Source organism: Chrysemys picta, chromosome 4 (assembly GCF_011386835.1).
Source record: "Chrysemys picta bellii isolate R12L10 chromosome 4, ASM1138683v2, whole genome shotgun sequence".
In the NCBI taxonomy this organism is placed as follows: Eukaryota; Metazoa; Chordata; order Testudines; family Emydidae; genus Chrysemys; species Chrysemys picta.
The window spans coordinates 19,021,344-19,039,174 of record NC_088794.1 but is presented as its reverse complement, the minus strand read 5'-3'; the positions used below and the strand labels follow the sequence as shown (position 1 = coordinate 19,039,174).

At 48.1% G+C, this 17,831-nt stretch overlaps 1 protein-coding gene across 1 annotated transcript; it reads right to left on the bottom strand.

Moving 5' to 3' along the window:
* Positions 1–6,812: 6,812 nt before the first annotated feature.
* CTSE (cathepsin E) lies at positions 6,813–17,831 on the bottom strand. Its single transcript, XM_005306437.4, has 9 exons — positions 17,674–17,831; positions 15,332–15,488; positions 14,309–14,426; positions 12,063–12,181; positions 11,073–11,272; positions 10,572–10,694; positions 9,054–9,195; positions 7,862–7,960; positions 6,813–7,332 (listed from the first exon to the last, which is right to left on the bottom strand). Exons 1-9 carry the CDS (start codon positions 17,727–17,729, stop codon positions 7,168–7,170), a joined length of 1,179 nt encoding a protein of 392 aa, XP_005306494.2. The 5' UTR covers positions 17,730–17,831; the 3' UTR covers positions 6,813–7,167.

Sequence of the window (17,831 nt, the reverse complement as noted above, 5' to 3'; positions counted from 1 at the left end):
ACACTGAGGTGGCCAACACAGGCTCCACCAAGAGATGGGTGTTTCCTGGAGGAGGGAGTGCCTAAGGTATGTAATACTAAAGGTGTTTGTTCTTTATCATTCTGCATGCTGGGACAAGCCTGTTGCATTTGCCAGGTGTGTCAGACAGGGTACTGGGCTATGGGGAGTCCTGTCTCTGAGCAACTACCTATCCCAACCTCCCACATCCAGGAAGATGAACCTAGGGAAACCACTCTCTCCAGGTCTCCCTTATGCCCTACCTGGCTGGCAATTGATCGCTTATGTCCCTTAAGGACCAGCATTTCCCCACATGGTCTAGCTTTGCTACTGAGGTCTGCCTACGGGCCCTCCCATCTGAATTCATGCAGGGGCCCTGTAACCTGGAGCCACTTCTGTACATACTGCCTTTTTCTATTTCTGCTGACTCTTGACACTTCCTTGTTGAAACCAGTGTTTGGATTTGGTTTTCTAGCCGTCTTGTGCTATGTGGGTGGGTGTGGGAGCTGTCTCCTGGCTATAGCAGCAGCACAATGAGTCATGCACAGGCCGGGGGAGGGCACCCTATACTCTTTGTTAAATTTGGGGAAAGCACAGGTGTGTGGCAGGAGAAGTTCACTGATTGCAAGTGACTCTTGCAGATACTTTGGGCATTCCCAGACTGGATCAGGCCTGTGGCCCATCTAGTCCAATATTGTGCCTCTGACAGTGGATTGAGCAACCTGCATGGAACCTGGAGGGAAGAGTTACCAGGAAGCCAGTCTGTGTGCACATGGCTGGAATGCTAGCTGTAGTTGCACCACCTCTGTAACTCGTTCTCTTAACGAAGAGCCAGTTTAGTTTTAGAAACCTGGATTGCTCTCATGTTATTACCCAGCATGTAGCCAGCCCCCGGTGCTTCAAAGGAAGAGACAGGCTCCTCGTGAAGGGTTTTCCCGCCTCAAAAAGCACAGTTTGGGGGCCTGTCTGACTGGAAATCCTTCTCTTCATCCTGAGGAATGGAGTCAAGGTTGGGGCAGACAGCACAGCGATAAAACACCGGATCTTGCCTGTTCTACCGCTCCCAGAAGTGGGGAATTACCGGTCCAGTTTTTCCTAGCCTAGCACTGGCCTAACCATGCTGCAAACCAAGCTGAAAGTCTCTTTTACAAGCACTGACTCTACCGAAAAGCACCGTGCTCTGCTTTTTTACACACACAGATCAGTTCCCCATAAAGGGGTACTACTACTTGGCCCAGGCAGTGCAGCAATTTCACAGCCAGCGTGACTGTCGTATGACTCAACAGAAAAAAAGAAACAGACTCAGATAGGTGATTTTTTTTTCCCCCTCGAACAACAAGAAATCGAAAAGAGTTAAACTAAGCCAAGGAGGACTGAGGAGAGCCCGGGCAACGATAGAGAGGAAGGGTGTTCCAAGGGCTAGGGTGCTAGGCTGGGACTTTGGTTCAATTCCAGGCTGTCCCTCAGACTCTCTGTGTGACCTTGGGGAACTTGCAAAGTTTCTCTGTGCCTCCATTCCACATCTGTGCAATGGGGTGATAGCACCGTCCCACCTCCCAGGCATTACAAAGGTAAATAAAATACATTAAAGATTAGATAGAACAGGGAAACTACTCTGTGTGGGATTCAATCCAGTCCTGCAGAGTCTGGCACCCTCCCAATCAAATGCTCGTATAGCCCTGAGCACTGGGCAACAAGGGTAGGGGGACAGCTTACCTGGAGTTTACCCCTTGTCCATGCAGATCGAAGGCATGTCCTTGCTCCTTGTTACACGGCCATGCTATGCTGTATAGGAACCGGGTAGCAACTCCTTAAATAGTTTGTGAGCTGTCTACTGGAGCGCACTGTATTCTATCGTTTAGAAGCGAACGAAAACCAATCAGAAAGGCAATATGCCTATCACTAGGCCTGGCATGCTTGTGTATGATGATGTGGGGCCTAACTGTGCCCCTGTGGGCTCGTCACATTGTTCTTGTTCTGTAAACAGCAAAGGACACAACGCATGCTTTCAAAACGATGCCAGCCCAGAGCGTGGCATGCGCACGCAGCAGATGATGCAGCATGTTATGGGCCCATGGCACCCAAGGCAGGATTTAGCAGGCACCCTCCTGCACTCTGGAGAACTCTCCTCTGGCAGGTGGTGGTGATCTTCTCTCTCATCTGCTCCCAAAGTTGCCCTGGCCTTAGGTTGTGCCCTAAAGTCCTGATCCAAAACCCATTACTGCCAATGGAAATACTGTGGCCTTTGGATTAGGTCCTAAATCCCTACAGTTGCCTTGCCAGGCCCTAGAATTTCACCACATCCTTTCCCAAAGCTCTGGAGTCTTCCTTTCCCAAGTCTACCTTTTCAGTGCTGACCTTCCTCCTCTTCAGGCCTTGCTCAAAGGATCGCTCTCTGACCATCACCGTTTCACCAGCAAAAACCTGGCAGCTAGATATTCCAGTAGTAATCTGTCCCCAAGCCTGGCCTGGCCAGGCTCTCTTTGACCCTTTCTGTGGCTACTTCTGGCCTCTTTGCAGTTCACATGCTCAGCCATGCTGAGCTGAATGGACATGTTTTGCCTAGACTGAGTCAGCTGATGGATCCATTTCCATCCCAGGCTCTGAGGTCAATCACTGCAACATGCCTCGTGGCTGGGATTGCCTCAAGCCTAGGACCCAGTAGCAATTCACCCTCCAGTTACTTCTCCTTTCAAATGTTGAGATGTTCACTATGTACTAATCTGAAGTGACTCAGGGAGCGCTGAACAGTTTGTGGCTCCAGCTCTCACTTCTGCTTCTCAACATCCTCCTGCCTGGTCTAACTCCTACCAGTGGTGTCCTACCAGACTCTGCTGCCTTCCCCATCCTTTCTCTGAGTATGCCGCAATGTGACTCATTTGAAGGACTTCTTCAGCTGATTATGAAAGTCTTTGTGGGTGTGGTTAAATAACTAAGTCAGTCGCAGGATGGTGGAGAACAACATCTCTAAAACATGACGGGCGTTTCTAGGGAGCTAGTGAGGAAGGCTGGTTCAGTGGTTAGGGTGTAAGGCTACAACTCAGGGAACTTTCTGTTCTGCCACAGACTCCCTGTGTGACCTTGGAGTTACACAGGCCCAGACCAACAAAGATATTTAGGCTCCTAACTTCCATTGCTTTCCATCTGTACATTGGGGATAATAGCACCGCCCTACTTCACAGGGGTGTTGTGAGAATAAACACAGGAAAGCTTGTGAGATGCTGAGATACAGTGCGGGCCACAGAAATCCCAAAGAGAGATTTTTTCACGAGACACTTAGCACTGTTAGACTGTCCTCTTAGTGTACACACAACGTGCCTCAGGTGGCACATGGCCGGGATTCATCACTGAATTTGGTCCGCTGGTTGCATCATTAGCTTCCCCAGCTTGGGCTGGGTACTGACGGGAGTGCGAAGTGAATGCTGATCGGTCCCCGCCACCATCAGGTGAGCTCTCACCCAAGGGCTATCTCCATTCTAGTCTGTTCTTAAAATTTTCCACCACTGCCTCTCTGGCAGTGGTAGCAATCACGGTAGCTCTGGTGTACATGGGTAGATGGTGTTTTAACCACCATGGGGTGGGAATGTCTCAAATACTCGTTGGCCTATTTCTGCTTCTATTGAAATCAATGGAAGCGTCACCATTGAGTTCAATGGGACCAAAATTAGCCCAGCACTCAGTGCTTTGGAGAAGTCCCACCACCCCAGACCATCTGACCCTGCTCAGAGCAGGTCCAGGAGACATGATGGTTGAAAATTTGGCAGCTGCCTGAACCCTGTCTACCATACAGTTCCCATCAGTAGAACTATAGTGGTGAACAAAAGGCATAGACAGGAAGGGAATTATTTAGTGTAGTGTGCACAGGTCAATAAGGGATAAGAAAAGGAACTTTTTTTTTTTTTTTTTTTTTTTTTTTGCTAAGAATCAGGGAAAGTTTCCTGACAGTGATTTGTCCCAAGTGCTTCAACGACCTCTCAATGGAGCTGGTGGAATAAAAGAAACCCTTCCTCATGGAGAACTGCAGGAGAAAAAGGTGTAAAATCGCCATTCATATTTTTCACAACTCATTATTCAATCAGCAGTACTCCTAGGGGAAAAGGTGGAAGCTCCATTGCTTGGAATAGCTAAAGCTTACTGGGGCAAAACACTGAGAAATGAGCTATGGGGAACAATCTTGCATTACTGGGTAAGAAGGACTGGGTAGGACCACATGGGTCTCCTCCTCTGTGTTTCTAGGGCACCCAGGGCCTTAGCAGCATTAACATATATATTTCTGTGAACCTTTCAAAGGAAAAATAGGGATGCCTATGAGAGTGTCTGTCTGTCTGTCTGTGTATCTCTCTCTCTCTCTCTCTCTCTCTTCCCCCCTACTGGAATAGGAGACAAACTTCAATGCTCCAAAAGGTTCTAATTAATGGGTTTAGGGCATCCCATCTCTTGGTTCTTGCTGGATGCTTATCTGGCTAGTGTTTCTTCAGCCTCGGTACTGGGTGGGTAAGTATGGTATGGGGCAATCAATCCCACTGTACACTATAGAGCTTGAGAGCTTCAATACAAAGCAACTTTCAACTGCTGCCTCTTGTCATTTGTGGTGGAGTTATGCCTGGTAACTCATGTTTGGGAGGGAAACAAATATCTCTGTATGCTAATCAGGATTCGTAGCTGGCAATGTTAGAAGACATGGTTGCACGGCATTTTATGGTACCATATTTAGCAATGTGCCTGGACAAAGTGCCACTAGCAGTGGAGTGAGTGCAGGAATGAATTGTGGTTGACAGACACAATGACAAATGAGTTTGATAGCAACACAGTCACTGTATTTGAACAAGATAGGCATACCCTTCCAGTTTGGTTTCACAGGTGTCTGGATCCAGGGGGTTGGTTCAGGCTCATGTCTAATATCCACCATGTCTAATTCTGCTCTTGGATATCCTCCATTTTTAGGATGTGCTGACACAGGGTCTATTTGCTGTGTCAGTTTGTGCTGGCTATTAGTTAAAGGGAGTTGTTTCCACACAAGAGTGAAAATCTCAGAAAAGACACGCTAATAATAACCCTCCCCTCTCTTCTGTTTTCTGCTGACTTACATGCATTTCTCAAGATACATCATGTGTGAGCTGTGGGTGCTAAATGTATTCTCTAAGCCCTATGCTCACCATTAACTAGTCACATGCTCCGGACACCATTGTGAGTGGCAGGCTGACCCCTAACACACACAGATTTTGATACTGGTTGCCTGTTTTTGCAGAGCGCTGCCCATTTTAGAATCCATCTTTCCAGCTGTGCCAACCGCAATGCTGTCTGTTTGTGGAGATTGGCCCAAAGCTTTCTTTACCTGCTCTCACGCTGAAAGTGCGTGCACCGTCCCTACATCTCGGGAAATAACCCAGACACTCAGAGCAAAACTCACTGGAAAGCACCAGTTGAATGGGCACCTTGCAAAGCATAAACACCCCAGGATCACTTCAGACTAGTTCTGCATTTTGCCCAGGTGTTCACCAACCTCGGCAAAACTAGCTGAAGTATCAGGTTTTCATTCGGAACATTCCATCTAGTTCTGCCCCTTACCACAGAACGTGACCTTTAAATAGGGTTACCATATCTAACAAATAAAAAAAGAGGACCCTCCATGGGCCCTGACCCCGCCCATTTCCCCACCCAGCCCCGCCCAACTCCGCCCCTTCCCTGCCCTAACTCCGCCCCCTCCTCCCTCCCACTCCCAGCCACGTGGAAAGGGCTGCCCGAGCGCTACCGGCTTCACAGTTTGCCGGGCAGCCCCCAGACCCTGCGCCCCCGGCCGGCGCTTCCCCAGCGCAGCTGGAGCCCGGGAGGGGAAGCGCCCAGCCAGGGGCGCAGGGTCTGGAGGCTGCCCGGCAAACTGTGAAGCCGGTAGCGCTTAGGCTTTGGGCAGCCCCCTTGCCTCTGGACCCTGCGCCCCCAGCCGGGCACTTCCCCTACCGGGCTCCGGCGGCACAGGGTCCGGAGGTATGGGGGCTGCCCAAAGCCCGTAGCGCTCGGCTCTTAAACAGAGCCGAAGAGTCGGGGAGGAGCAGAGCCGCCGCGGCCAGAGGCTCTGCTCCTCCCCGACTCTTCGGCTCTGTTTAAGAGCCGAGCTGCCCCAGCGCTACCGGCTTCGGGCAGCCCCCATGCCTCTGGACCCTGCGCTGCCGGAGCCCGGGAGGGGAAGTGCCCGGCCGGCGGCTGGGGTCCGGAGGCAAGGGGGCTGCCTGAAGCCCATAGCGCTCGGGCAGCTCGGCTCTTAAACAGAGCCGAAGAGTCAGGGGAGGAGCAGAGCCGCCGCGGGAGGGGAAGTGCCTGGCCGGCATTTTCCCGGACATGTTCGGCTTTTTGGCAATTCCCCCCGGACGGGGGTTTGAGTGCCGAAAAGCCGGACATGTCCGGGAAAAAGAGGACGTATGGTAACCCTACCTTTAAAGGTTTTCAAAAGCACCTCAGAGAGGTAGAAACCCAACTCCTACTGATTTTCAGTAGAACTCATGCTCCTCTCTTGGAAGTCTCTTGGGTTCATTTGAAAATTGCAGCCTAAAGACAATCAGACAACATAACAAAAAGACTTCCTCCTCAGTTGTGGTAGTTTTGGCCACCATATCCCCCTCCTGCACAGTCAAGGTTCTTCCCAGTCCAATGAAGAGGCTGCTAATACAGAGACACCCATGAGGTATTATTTCCGGCATATCCAAAGCTTTTAATTCATGGGGGTGAAGGGTGATGGCACCGTGCACAATTCAGCCTACTGAAGCCAGCCATATTTTCCGCAGTAGTTTCCAAATCTAATTCAGTTTGATTGTTGCATCTTTAGATGTGAAATGAGAATTGAAATCCTCTTTATTTGATGAAAATCTCCATTGATTCAAGGGCAAAATCAAAATCTGTAAACTGGCTTTAACAAAGTTACCAAAGACATTTTTGTATTGGTTACACAAATGCCTCCTGCTACACTTTGCATTTCTGTAGTGCTTGTCAGCCAAGGATCCCAAAGCATTTTACAAAGGAGGTCAGTATGATCATCCCTGTTTTACAGGTGGGGAAATTGAGGCACAAAGATACATGATGTTACTTGCCCAAAGTCACACAGTGGCAGAGCCAGGAATAGAACCAAGCTCTACACTGACTCCCACGGCCTTACTCTGACCATTAGGAAACACTGCCTTAAGGGACAACTGGTGCCAGCCCAACTCTGTTATTTCCACGGTCAAAGACCGAGTAAAACTGGCCAATGAAAACATCACCCAGAATCCAGAGTGGCCCAGCCGGTGGTTGCATGTTCAGCCCCTGGAAGCCGCTGGTGCAGAATGCCATGCCGTCACTATTATCCTAAGGGGAAGAGGAATTGCGAATATGAGAACAAATTCCACCTTTCTAGAAAGGCCAGGAAGAAAATGCAGGAATCCTAACTACCAGCCCAGTACCCAAACCACACACCCCTCTGAGAGCTGATTCTAAGACTCCTGCCTCCCACTCGCTTTGCTATAACCACCTGACCCTCACCAACTCAATGCTGGGAATAGATTCCAGGACATACAGCATCCACTCCCATGCTCCAACACTCCTCCCAGAGCTGGGAACAGAACCCAGGTGTCCTGACTCCCACCACCCTGTGTTAACCATTAGACCACACTCCCTATCACCCCTTTCATAGTCCGAACTGTTACAGAACAGCAATTGATCTTGTGAACATTAGAGGCTGGAGGCTCTCTTGTGCTTCCCAACTTCCTGCCTGAGCTAAAAATGGGACTGCATTTAACGCAGCCCGCATCTCAAGGCTGGATTGAACATAAGCCTACAAGGGAAACTGGGGACGCATGCTGTCATGCCAATTTTAGAATGAGGAAGACGCTTGTACCATGAGGGTGTAGGCCTGGGGACTGAGCGTGTATGGGATCCCATTGATGGTGAAGGTAACATCAGGCATCACATTCAGGTTGTTGCATTCCACGGCGTACTGCAAAATGACAGACATGTCACAGATTGGCCAAGGGCCAGTTGCAGGGACGGCTTACCTGGCATGCTGACCCCAAAGGCCAGAAAGCCTAATACAGTTCTCCTCTTCCCAAGCAGCTGACCCTGGGAGCTAGTCCTTTGACTTGTTACTGGCAGCTGTATAGGGGTAGGCATGAAGCTCAGAGGTGTGATTCCAGCTCATGTAGGCGTGCCCAAGCCAGCTTTCCTCTAGCTAGCAGTGATGCTACCTGTATGTCAATATACTCTCAATGGAGGTGAATGTCATGGGTCAATGGCCTTCTATCAGAAGGAGCCTTCTGGAAAAAACAAGAACCCCAAACCCTGGGAAAAAACACAGTCCTGATTTCATGTAAAATGTACTAAGTTGCTGCTGGATGGTGGTAAATGTACAACAGGGAATAACGCTGCATTGGGTGGGAAGCTGTTACAACACCCAATGCCCCTTACAGATGAGACCCAGAGAGGGTAAGGGACGTGCCCAGCAAAGAAGCATCAGGATAGAACTACATTACTTGGTTCTCAACCCAGGACTCTGTTCTCTAAGCCATGCTGTCTCCCGTACGAGCACATGGACCTATATTGTTAATCTCTAAATGCTGCAGTCCTGCAACAATAATTGTCTTACACAAAAGGGAATAGGCCAGCAAGAGTACTTGTAGCTTTTAAGGGAACAGGGAAGGATAGCTACATCCAGATTTTAATTGAAATGTGACAGCAGTGTTTATATACAGAGACCCCAGGTGACATATAGGAAAGGCTGTGTGTCTCTGAGGCCTTAGGACTTGCAGCAAGGATATGAGGATGTGGTATTCAGTGGCATAATGATAAAGGCAGGGTTTCAATAGCGAGTGCCTTTATCTCTTTACCGGGGCTGTATGCTGACATATTATATGGGTCTGATCAGGCCTTTTGAAACCTAGAGCCTTTACTTGTCTCCAGCAGAGATGCCAAACTTCAAATATCTCTGTAATATTTTGTTTGAGGAGTTATATCCTGGTTGGAAATCTAGCATGGGGAGACAAGAATTCCTGCATCCAGGAAATGTGGTATCTGCCCATCTCACATTGACTTACCTCGCCATCCGTGGGCACTGCACCAATATAATTTTGCATTTCTTTTATTTCTTTGGAAGGACCTGTGATGAGAGAGGTCCCGGTGTCTACTATCGCCTGGCATCCTTCTGCACAGAAGGCAACTGTCCCGCCCACCTGTATGCTGGGGAAAAGAAAATGGAACAAGCATTGGAGAAAGGGTCTATGGGAAATGTGTTCCTCTCCCCACTGACCCAGCGCATGGCTGAGAGCACATCAGAACTGTAACCATTCCAGAGTCAGTGGGATGGTCTGATAAGATTGTGCATGTGGTTAGAGAGTAAGTACTGAGGCTTTGCTTGATGGTTACTCTGGTGTCTGTGAGGCACTCAGATAGGAGAGCACAATTAATTAATTCACAGAATTGCTTTCTGTGTATATAAAACAAAAACTGGTCAACACCAGGAACTGAACTCAGGGCCTGCAGCATCAAAGCATCGGTCTCTATTACTTCAGCTAAAGGAATTATTTCTTTGTTGGTAGAAGTTAGTAGGCTGTTGTTTCTCTGTTTGGCCCAGCCACTAGGTGGGGACAAATTGCCCTTTGCAAGTGTGTTACATGTATGCCTTGCAGGTTATATTAAAGTTGGATTCTTGTGGCTGCTGATCAATAATGGAGACTTTAGCTACTTTAAATCATGTACATAAAATATAAGTGAGGCTTTTCCTTAAATATTTTACATTTTCTTTGGTTAAGGTCTCTGGAGAAACCCTAGGACATTACATTGCTTCTAGGCAGAGATGAAGAATCAACAAGGTACGTATATTGGGCTCTTTAAGTCTATTTTTGAGAGAACATTTCTGTTTTTCATTCCCCAATGCTGGCCAGCTTTTTGCAAGAGCCAGGCATGTTGGGTGCTGAGAGCTATTGAAAATCTGCCCACGAGTGTCATCCTGGAGGCTGTGTGCTGTGGAAATCTGGTACTGAGCATGTTTTGAAAACTGACCCTAGACGGGAGGAAAACCTAGTTCAGTACAGACATGGTTTTCAAAACATAAGATGCAATTCTGTCTGTTACGTGCTCATGTGACACCCCCCACACACAGTCTCTGTAGTATCTGGGCACCTCACAACACCCCTGGGAAGCAGGGAAGGACTATTATCTTCACTTTATATATGGGGAACTGGGGTACGGAAGACAACGTGATTTGCTCAAGGTCACACAGGGAGTGTGTGACAGAGCTGGGAATTGGTTCTTCCATGCTCCAGGCTAGTGTCCTAAGCACAGGACCATCCTTTGTCTCTGTTCAAGAGCCAGAGAAGGCAGGAGGTTTGGGAGCATCCTTTTTCCTAAGTGAATCCCTTTGTCCATTGATTGATCATGGCACCGAGGTCCTGGGAGAGTGCATGTAGCTTAGGGGATGAGTGGCTTTGGATTGCTGCTGTTGTGAATTGACAGGGTTTAACGGTTACACAGTTTACCTCTAATCTGTGCTCACCCAGTGCCACCCCCACCCCAGCCGCCATTGCGGGGAATCCCCACCCCACACAGACACTTACTTGTCTAATTGGATTTGCCAGTATCCCTGTTTAGTGACTGGTACCCAGTTCAGAGTCCCGCTGAAATGAGACGGATCAAAGCCACCAAATAATAGTTCTCCCCCGACAGAGGAATCCGGGTTCCTGGAGAAAAGAGGATTTGGTACATCCGGGTTTTCCATTAGCAGAAGCATTTCACATTATATAATCCTATTACTGTGCACATAGCTCTTTAAACTACAGTAATCCATTAGTTTTCTCCCCAAAATACTTCATGTTGTTGTTCATTCTTTGTATTGGGATAGTGCCTGGGAACCCCAGTCATGGGCCAGGACCCCATTGCACCAGGCGTTGTACAAACAGAACAAAGAGACAGTCTCTGCCCCAGAAAGCTTACAATCTAAGTAAAAAACCCATTCCTGTTTTAACAGCCCTCTTTGGGCCCAGCCTGTTCCCAATTCCCTTGAGAACAAGGCCTGACCATCAGGCCGTAGCCCATTTTGTACAGAATCGTGTTCACACCTGTTCATGTAGACTGAGAATATTGGCAGATCCACTAGATTTTGTGCCATCATGTTATCAAACACAGGGGTAACCCCATCCACAGCCAGCGACGGATAGGCCAGTCCAAGAATCCCATCAAACTCAGCATCCAGAAAAGTGTTTCCTGGCTCGCTGACGCTCTCTGCGAACTGCTGGTTGCTGACAGTGATGCCTTCAACCTGGAGGGGAAAGAAAAGCTACTTATTGTTCCTGACCTTTCATCAGAAGCCGCAGCAACGGGCCGCTCATGGTGCCACAGCAGGAAAGAATAGGAAGAATTTGGTCTTCTGGAGGCCAGGTCATGGTGTCATAACAGGAGAGAACAGGAAAGGAAGGTTTTCAGCGTGTAGCACCTTGTTGTGAAGTGCAAAGCGATTATGCTGACTCATCTTGGTAATTAGATGAGGTATGTCTCATTGGCTCCAAGCAAGCACATAAAAGTTCAAAGTTTACTCTGCAGCGAGCTAAAGAGAAAGGCAGGAGTTCCTGCAGGTAGAAATTCTGATCAGCCCACTCCGAAGGGCGTTAGGGGGCTAATGCTCATGTTTGTAAGCTGAGTCCTGCCTTAGGTCTTGGTTATTTTCATGAAGAATGAAGGCACCCTTGGGGAGAAGGGGTGGATAAGTGGGGTTTAGTTGTATCAGTTGTAAGTGTGTGTGTGTGTGTGTGTGTGGTGTCAGGAGTGGGGTGAGGAATCCACTCATTTACAACAGGCATGGCCGGAGGACCCAATCCTGCAATGTTCTGAGCACCTCCCTCGAAGTGCAGAATGCCCTCCATTCCCACTGACTTCCTTGGGAGCTGAACCAGGAAAGGTTCTGCAGTCATAGTGCCCTACCAGGAAAGAACAATGGGAGATGGGCTCACATGGTGACCAAATAATGTCCTGCAGTCACAGTGCCATGGACAGGAGAGAAAATGGGAGTAGAACCTTTTTAATTTTTCTAAAGAAAACCAAACTCTGCTCACAGTGACTTGATCTGATCCGATGATTCCCGACAAACTACCAGTCCCATACTGAATCGAGAAGGGAGTCCCAACTTCACTGTAGGTGCTGGAATCTGATGGGTGAAATCTGGAATGCACAGCTGTAGTAAAACAAGATGCCTCTGTTATTGCTTGCATAACTGTAGCACCTAGGAGCTCTAGCTGTGAACTAGGACCCCCTTGTGCTAGGTTCTGTCCAAACACAGAAAAAAAATGAGGCAATTGAAATTACTCTATGCAATGGAATGGTCAGGTTAACTTGTAAATAAAAGAGCTCTAGCAAAATGTGAGCATTTAGAGATGTATTTTCTTTATTACAAAGAATAATAATTCTTAGCACCGTCATATATCCAGTTACAGTTTGTCTTAAAGAAGAGTGGTTCATTAAAGAAAACAGCTACAACTTGTAGACCTAAAGAAACAGGTTTCCACAGAGCTTGAGTTCCAGCATTGTGTTCTGTTTACACCAATCACCACTACCCATATGGAACTCTATGCTAGATATGGAGTCATCTAATGGCTGCATAAAGTGCTGCAAGTAAACATATTATTGCAAGAACTTGATAGCACTTTAAGTTTTCAAATCACTGTGCAATAGTTGCCTAATTTATCCTCACAACACTCCTGTGAGACAGGGAAGTCAGTATTATTATCCCCATTTTACAGCTGGGGAAATTGAGACACAAGAGAGGGAAAGTGACTTGCCTACTTAAACCCTAGGCCTGATGCTCTCTTCCACTCTGAGATCATAAAGGAGTAGTAGAAAGGGTAGAAGCAGGCCCTGGTGAATACACCCAGGCAGTGGTGTATTGCTACCAGAACAGCACTAAGCCAGCTCCTCTTCCAGTCCCACCCCCAGTGTAGGAGGCTTAGGCAGAGAATAGCTGCACTCCGGAGTATTTTTTGCTTCCCTGAGCCCTCAGAGAGGAGGGGGCTATTGGAAGTGGAGTATAGATTAGAGCAGCCCTTTGGCTGCTCTAATTTATATCATGGGCTACAATGAGAGCAAAGGGTGGCATAAAGCCACCTATTCCTCCTCCCTCCCTAACTCCTTTCCTGTGCTAAGCAGTGGGTTGGAGTAAAAGGGAATCCTGGTCTCCACATAGTCCAGTAAGTGATTTCTCCACACAATTCTCAGTTCTTTATAAATATATTTTCAATGTTTCATGTTGCACCGAGTTGTCATGACTAGGGCCAACCCTATGAAAAGTGTTCATTGATTTGGGGTCCCTCCATTTTTGGGTGTCCAGCCTGATACCCATTATGGCTGGACACTCGGAATCAGAGTGGCCACTTGCGCAAGATCAGTTGTAAGTATCCCAGGCCCACCTGAGAGTCTTAACTGGGAGTGGAGCCAACGTCTATAATTAGACAAAATGGACAACCCCTCCTCCCCCACACACACACACACACAACAACACAACCCTTTGAGGCTCCTTTGACCTTTCCCTGGCTGCTAAGGAATTATACATTAACTGATCCATGTCCCAATAATCTATCGCTCCCTCATCTGGTGTCCGGCAAAGACAGAAATTCTGAGGCACAATACACATGTGTTGTGCAATGATCTGTCTCCTTAGGAGCCTGCCTACTGATCAACCCACTCTTGAAAGCTGCAGCGCCACTGGCCCAGATCCTTGAGCACAGCCTATTACCCGGAAAATACCGCTGCTGCAGCTGCCCAGAACCAGCACCAAGTGTTCGACGAAGCTGAATTCCTGGGACTGCTGCCCAGAACTAAGGCTGCAGTCTCGATTAACCTGTAGTTTCCAGGATGGCTGCCTGGTACCATTGCAATCACATGCAATGAGCTTGTAACAAAACAGATGTATTTTTCTTTTTCTTAGGACCTAACACACAGTGTGCATGACAAAGGGGTTCCGTTTTTGTTACATCCCTTTTTCCTATTGGTTGATTTCAGAGCAGATGGTCTGGGTTCCATGCTGGTGCATTCACTTCGTGCTCTTTCGGAACATATTGAATTGTGCCTGCATTTGCCAAGCAGTGGCTCAGCGAAGCTAGTAAGGTGCCCATGAAGAGGGGAATTTCTCTAAGCACCTCAAGGCTGATTGCCCCTTTCCCCCACATTTACAGTGGTCTATCTCCACGGACTTCACTTGATTTTCTCTTGATTTACTTTGGTGCTGAGTGGAGAGTCAGGCCCAGTCTCTCTACTCTGCCCCAGCCAATGTCCAGGAGCAATATACAGCTGCGGAATCGCTACTTACCACAGGCTTTGCTGACACAATAGATGGATGGAACCCAGAGATTGGAGGAGCCAGTGTCGAATAACACTGTGAAATTCTGAGGAGGGGTCCCAATAGAAATCTGTCCAAAATACTCCATCTAGACAAAGAGCAAAGCAACAGGCATAGGCACCATGGGAAACCGCAGCAGAGCCAAGCTCCAGGGGGATAGCTATGGGATGGATGTTTGCAATGGGCTGACTTTGTTTCTGGAATGGCTGACACCATGCGGGGGATACTGCAGCATGATGCTAGGGGGAAAGCGGGAGCCAGATACAGCAAGAGCCTAGAAAAATAGTAACAAATCCAGAATGAAAATGGACAATGATTGTGGACTCCGGCCTGCTCCCGACAATCTCAGTGGCCCAGTTCCCACGGGCATCGGCAGGAACGGGAACAGGCCTGAGCAGAATCCCCATAAAGATCCAAACATGTCCTGAACTTTAGGAATGCTTAGAACCAAATGTCACAACCACTGACACTATAACAGGCCAGACTAAGACCTCAGATCCGGGAAATACCCCCAACCACTGGGAAAGTTGGTCTCTGGGTCTAAACCTTCTGGCTTGGACCCTGCTCTACTTGTATGATTGTATTTTAGTTTTGGAGGGGATTTTGGTTCTTGGCTCTAGGCTACTGTCACTAGCTTCATGCCCAGAAGATTAGGAGAAAAGTGGGATTTGTGTGTGTGTGTGTGTGTATAATATACACTGAATGGAGACCTTTGTATGGGATCAACATTACATTCACAAGTCACATACCTACAGGACAAAAGACCAGTAAAAAGTCGGGCAGACAGATAACTATGGCACACTATTGTATTATTGTTGGCTTTGCTCAGACTCTGTTTAACAGGAGCTGAACTCAAGGGTCAGGATGTAGGGCATTCAAGGCTGTTCATGCAAAATAATGTGCGCTCTCTGCTTCCTGTGTTGCTTTTCAGTGATTTCTGCAAAGCAGTGCCCCCAGTGCTGCCTCCCCGCCACCCCTTGCTGTGTAACTTACATCCAGGTAGTTGATGAGTGGCTCATTAGTTTCTGGGACGGCGGAGCAATCTTCTGTGTACTGGATCATGTCCAGTTTCTGGGCCTTCCAGAATTTGGACAGCTGCCCATGCTCCCTCAGGATTTTCCGCAGGGATTTGTGTCTCCTCAGGGGCACCCTGGGGAAAGAAGGCATTGGCCCAGTAAACATGGGCCTGAGCAACAGGAACTAGGGAACCCGAATTAAAAGAAGGCTTGCAGAAGTACAGGTGGATTGGCCTACCCAGTGAATGGCATCTGATAGAAGGCACACATGTACTGGTGTGTGGTATTTACTTCGATTGTAAGCCTTTGGGGGAAGGGACCTTTTTTTGTTCTTTTTTTTTTGTACTGCGCCCAGCACAGTGGGGGTCCTGATCTATGACATTACATAAGAATGGCCATACTGGGTCAAACCAATGGTCCATGTAGCCCCGTATCCTGTCTTCCAACAGTGGATGGTGCCAGATGCTTCAGAGGGAATTAATAGACCCGGGCAATTATCAAGTGATCCATGTACTGTCATCCAGTCCCGGCTTCTGGCAGTCAGAGGTTTAGGGACACCCAGAGCATAGGGTTGCATCCCTGACCATCTTGGCTAAGAGCCATTAATGGACCTATCCTATGTGAACTTACCTAATTCTTTTTTAAACCCAGTTATACTTTTGGCCTTCACAACATCCCCTGGCAATGAGTTCCTGGGCATTGTATGAACAAATACTTCCTTATGTTTGTTTTAAAGGTGCTGCCTATTAACTTCATTGGGTGACCCTTAGTTTATGTGTAAGGTGAAGGGGTAAATAACACTTCCCTGTTCACTTTCTCTATACCAGGCATGACTTTATAGCTCTCTATCAGATCCCCTCTTAGTCATCTCTTTTCTAAGCTGAATAGTCGCAGTCTTTCTAATTTCTCCTCATTTGGAAGCTATTTCATACTCTAATAATTTCCGTTGCCCTTCTCTGTATTTTTTTCCAGTTCTAATATATCTTTTGTGATATGGGAGCAACTCGAACTGCACGCAGTATTAAAGGTGCAGGTGTGCCATGGATTTATAGAAAATGTCATAATGCCACTATATTTTCTTATCTATCCCTTTCCTAATGATTCCCAATGTTCTGATTGCTTTTTTGACTGCACGTTGAGCTGCTGTTTTGAGAGGACTGAGGCTCCTAGGTGTGATCACAATGCGAAGAGTAAATTAGTCCTTTGCTCAGGGGGCTAGTTATTCTCTGATTTACACCCTCTCCAAACCCAGTGACTTCAGTGGCACCAAGGTGTGTCTCTTTGACTCCAGTGAGTTTGCATGGGGAGTAGATCAGCACAGAGATTGGCTGTTAGTGTTGAGAAATCCAGATCCATTTTGCCCACTGACGCTAACGACTACGACCGAATGATGATTCTTTTCACTTCCCGGGCAGTGCTCAGTGAGAACCCCAAAGTGTGTTTTAAAATGCTCATCAGTGTAGACTCTCAACCCTGCCCTCCCAGGAGGTGGTGTTATCCCTGCTTTATATCAGAGCAGGGCTGGCTCCAGGCTTTTTGCCGCCCCAAGCAATCAAAAAACAAAACAGAGTGCTGCCCCAAGCACATGCTTGGAACGCTGGTGCCTAGAGCCAGCCCTGTATCTGAGATACAAAGGGGTGAGCGGACTTGCCCCGTGGGCGATTCACAGGCAGAGCCAGGACTAGAACCCAGTAGTCCTGAATCTTAGAACCAAGTGCAGAGGTGAGTTGTAATTTAGGCAGAGGTAAGCGATGGTGAAGGAGTCTAAATTGTTATCGCTTACTAGCTGAGGAGTTGGAAGCAGGCGTAAGTCAATGTTAAAACGCTGTAGTAGAGTTTATGCCTGGTCCCCGCTCCTGGCAGTTGGTACGTCCTTCTTTGCTGGCCCCTTCACGAGTGAATTACATCCATTTAGACGCTCTTACACCCTTTTACCAACAGGTAATTCATATTAACCCACCATCTCCTCTGAGTCAGGTCCCCAGGCTCTGTCTCCATCTGCTGGAGCCATCTCACCAGCCATTGAGGAGATACTCTGATGGGAACAGAAACCCCGCTTGGTCCCTACAAAGCTGGGTCTGACTGGTGCTCTCCCCGTCAGTTTCATGAGCATCATGTTACCCAGCCTGTCTACCCGTCCCCACCCAGCAACGTTGTGTCTGGTGCTGTTTAAAGCCTGGGCACACGGTTCTGGCTGCTGTTTGTTTTAACATTCACCGTTGCCACAATCCACGAGTCCTTGGGAATGAGCCTTGACCCTAGAGCTGCTGTCGCCTGGGTGCCCAGAGAAGTGAGGAAAGGCCAAGGAAGCCTGCTTACCTTTGCAACCCATTGGCCAGCCAAAGGCAAAGCATCAAAAGGATCAGCCGCTTCATACCGGAGTCTCGGCTCTAATGCGCACTCAGCCGCTCTCTTAACTTGTGAGAACTGAACAAAAGCTTTGCCCTTATAGCAGCCGGAACAGCCCAGCCCCAAAG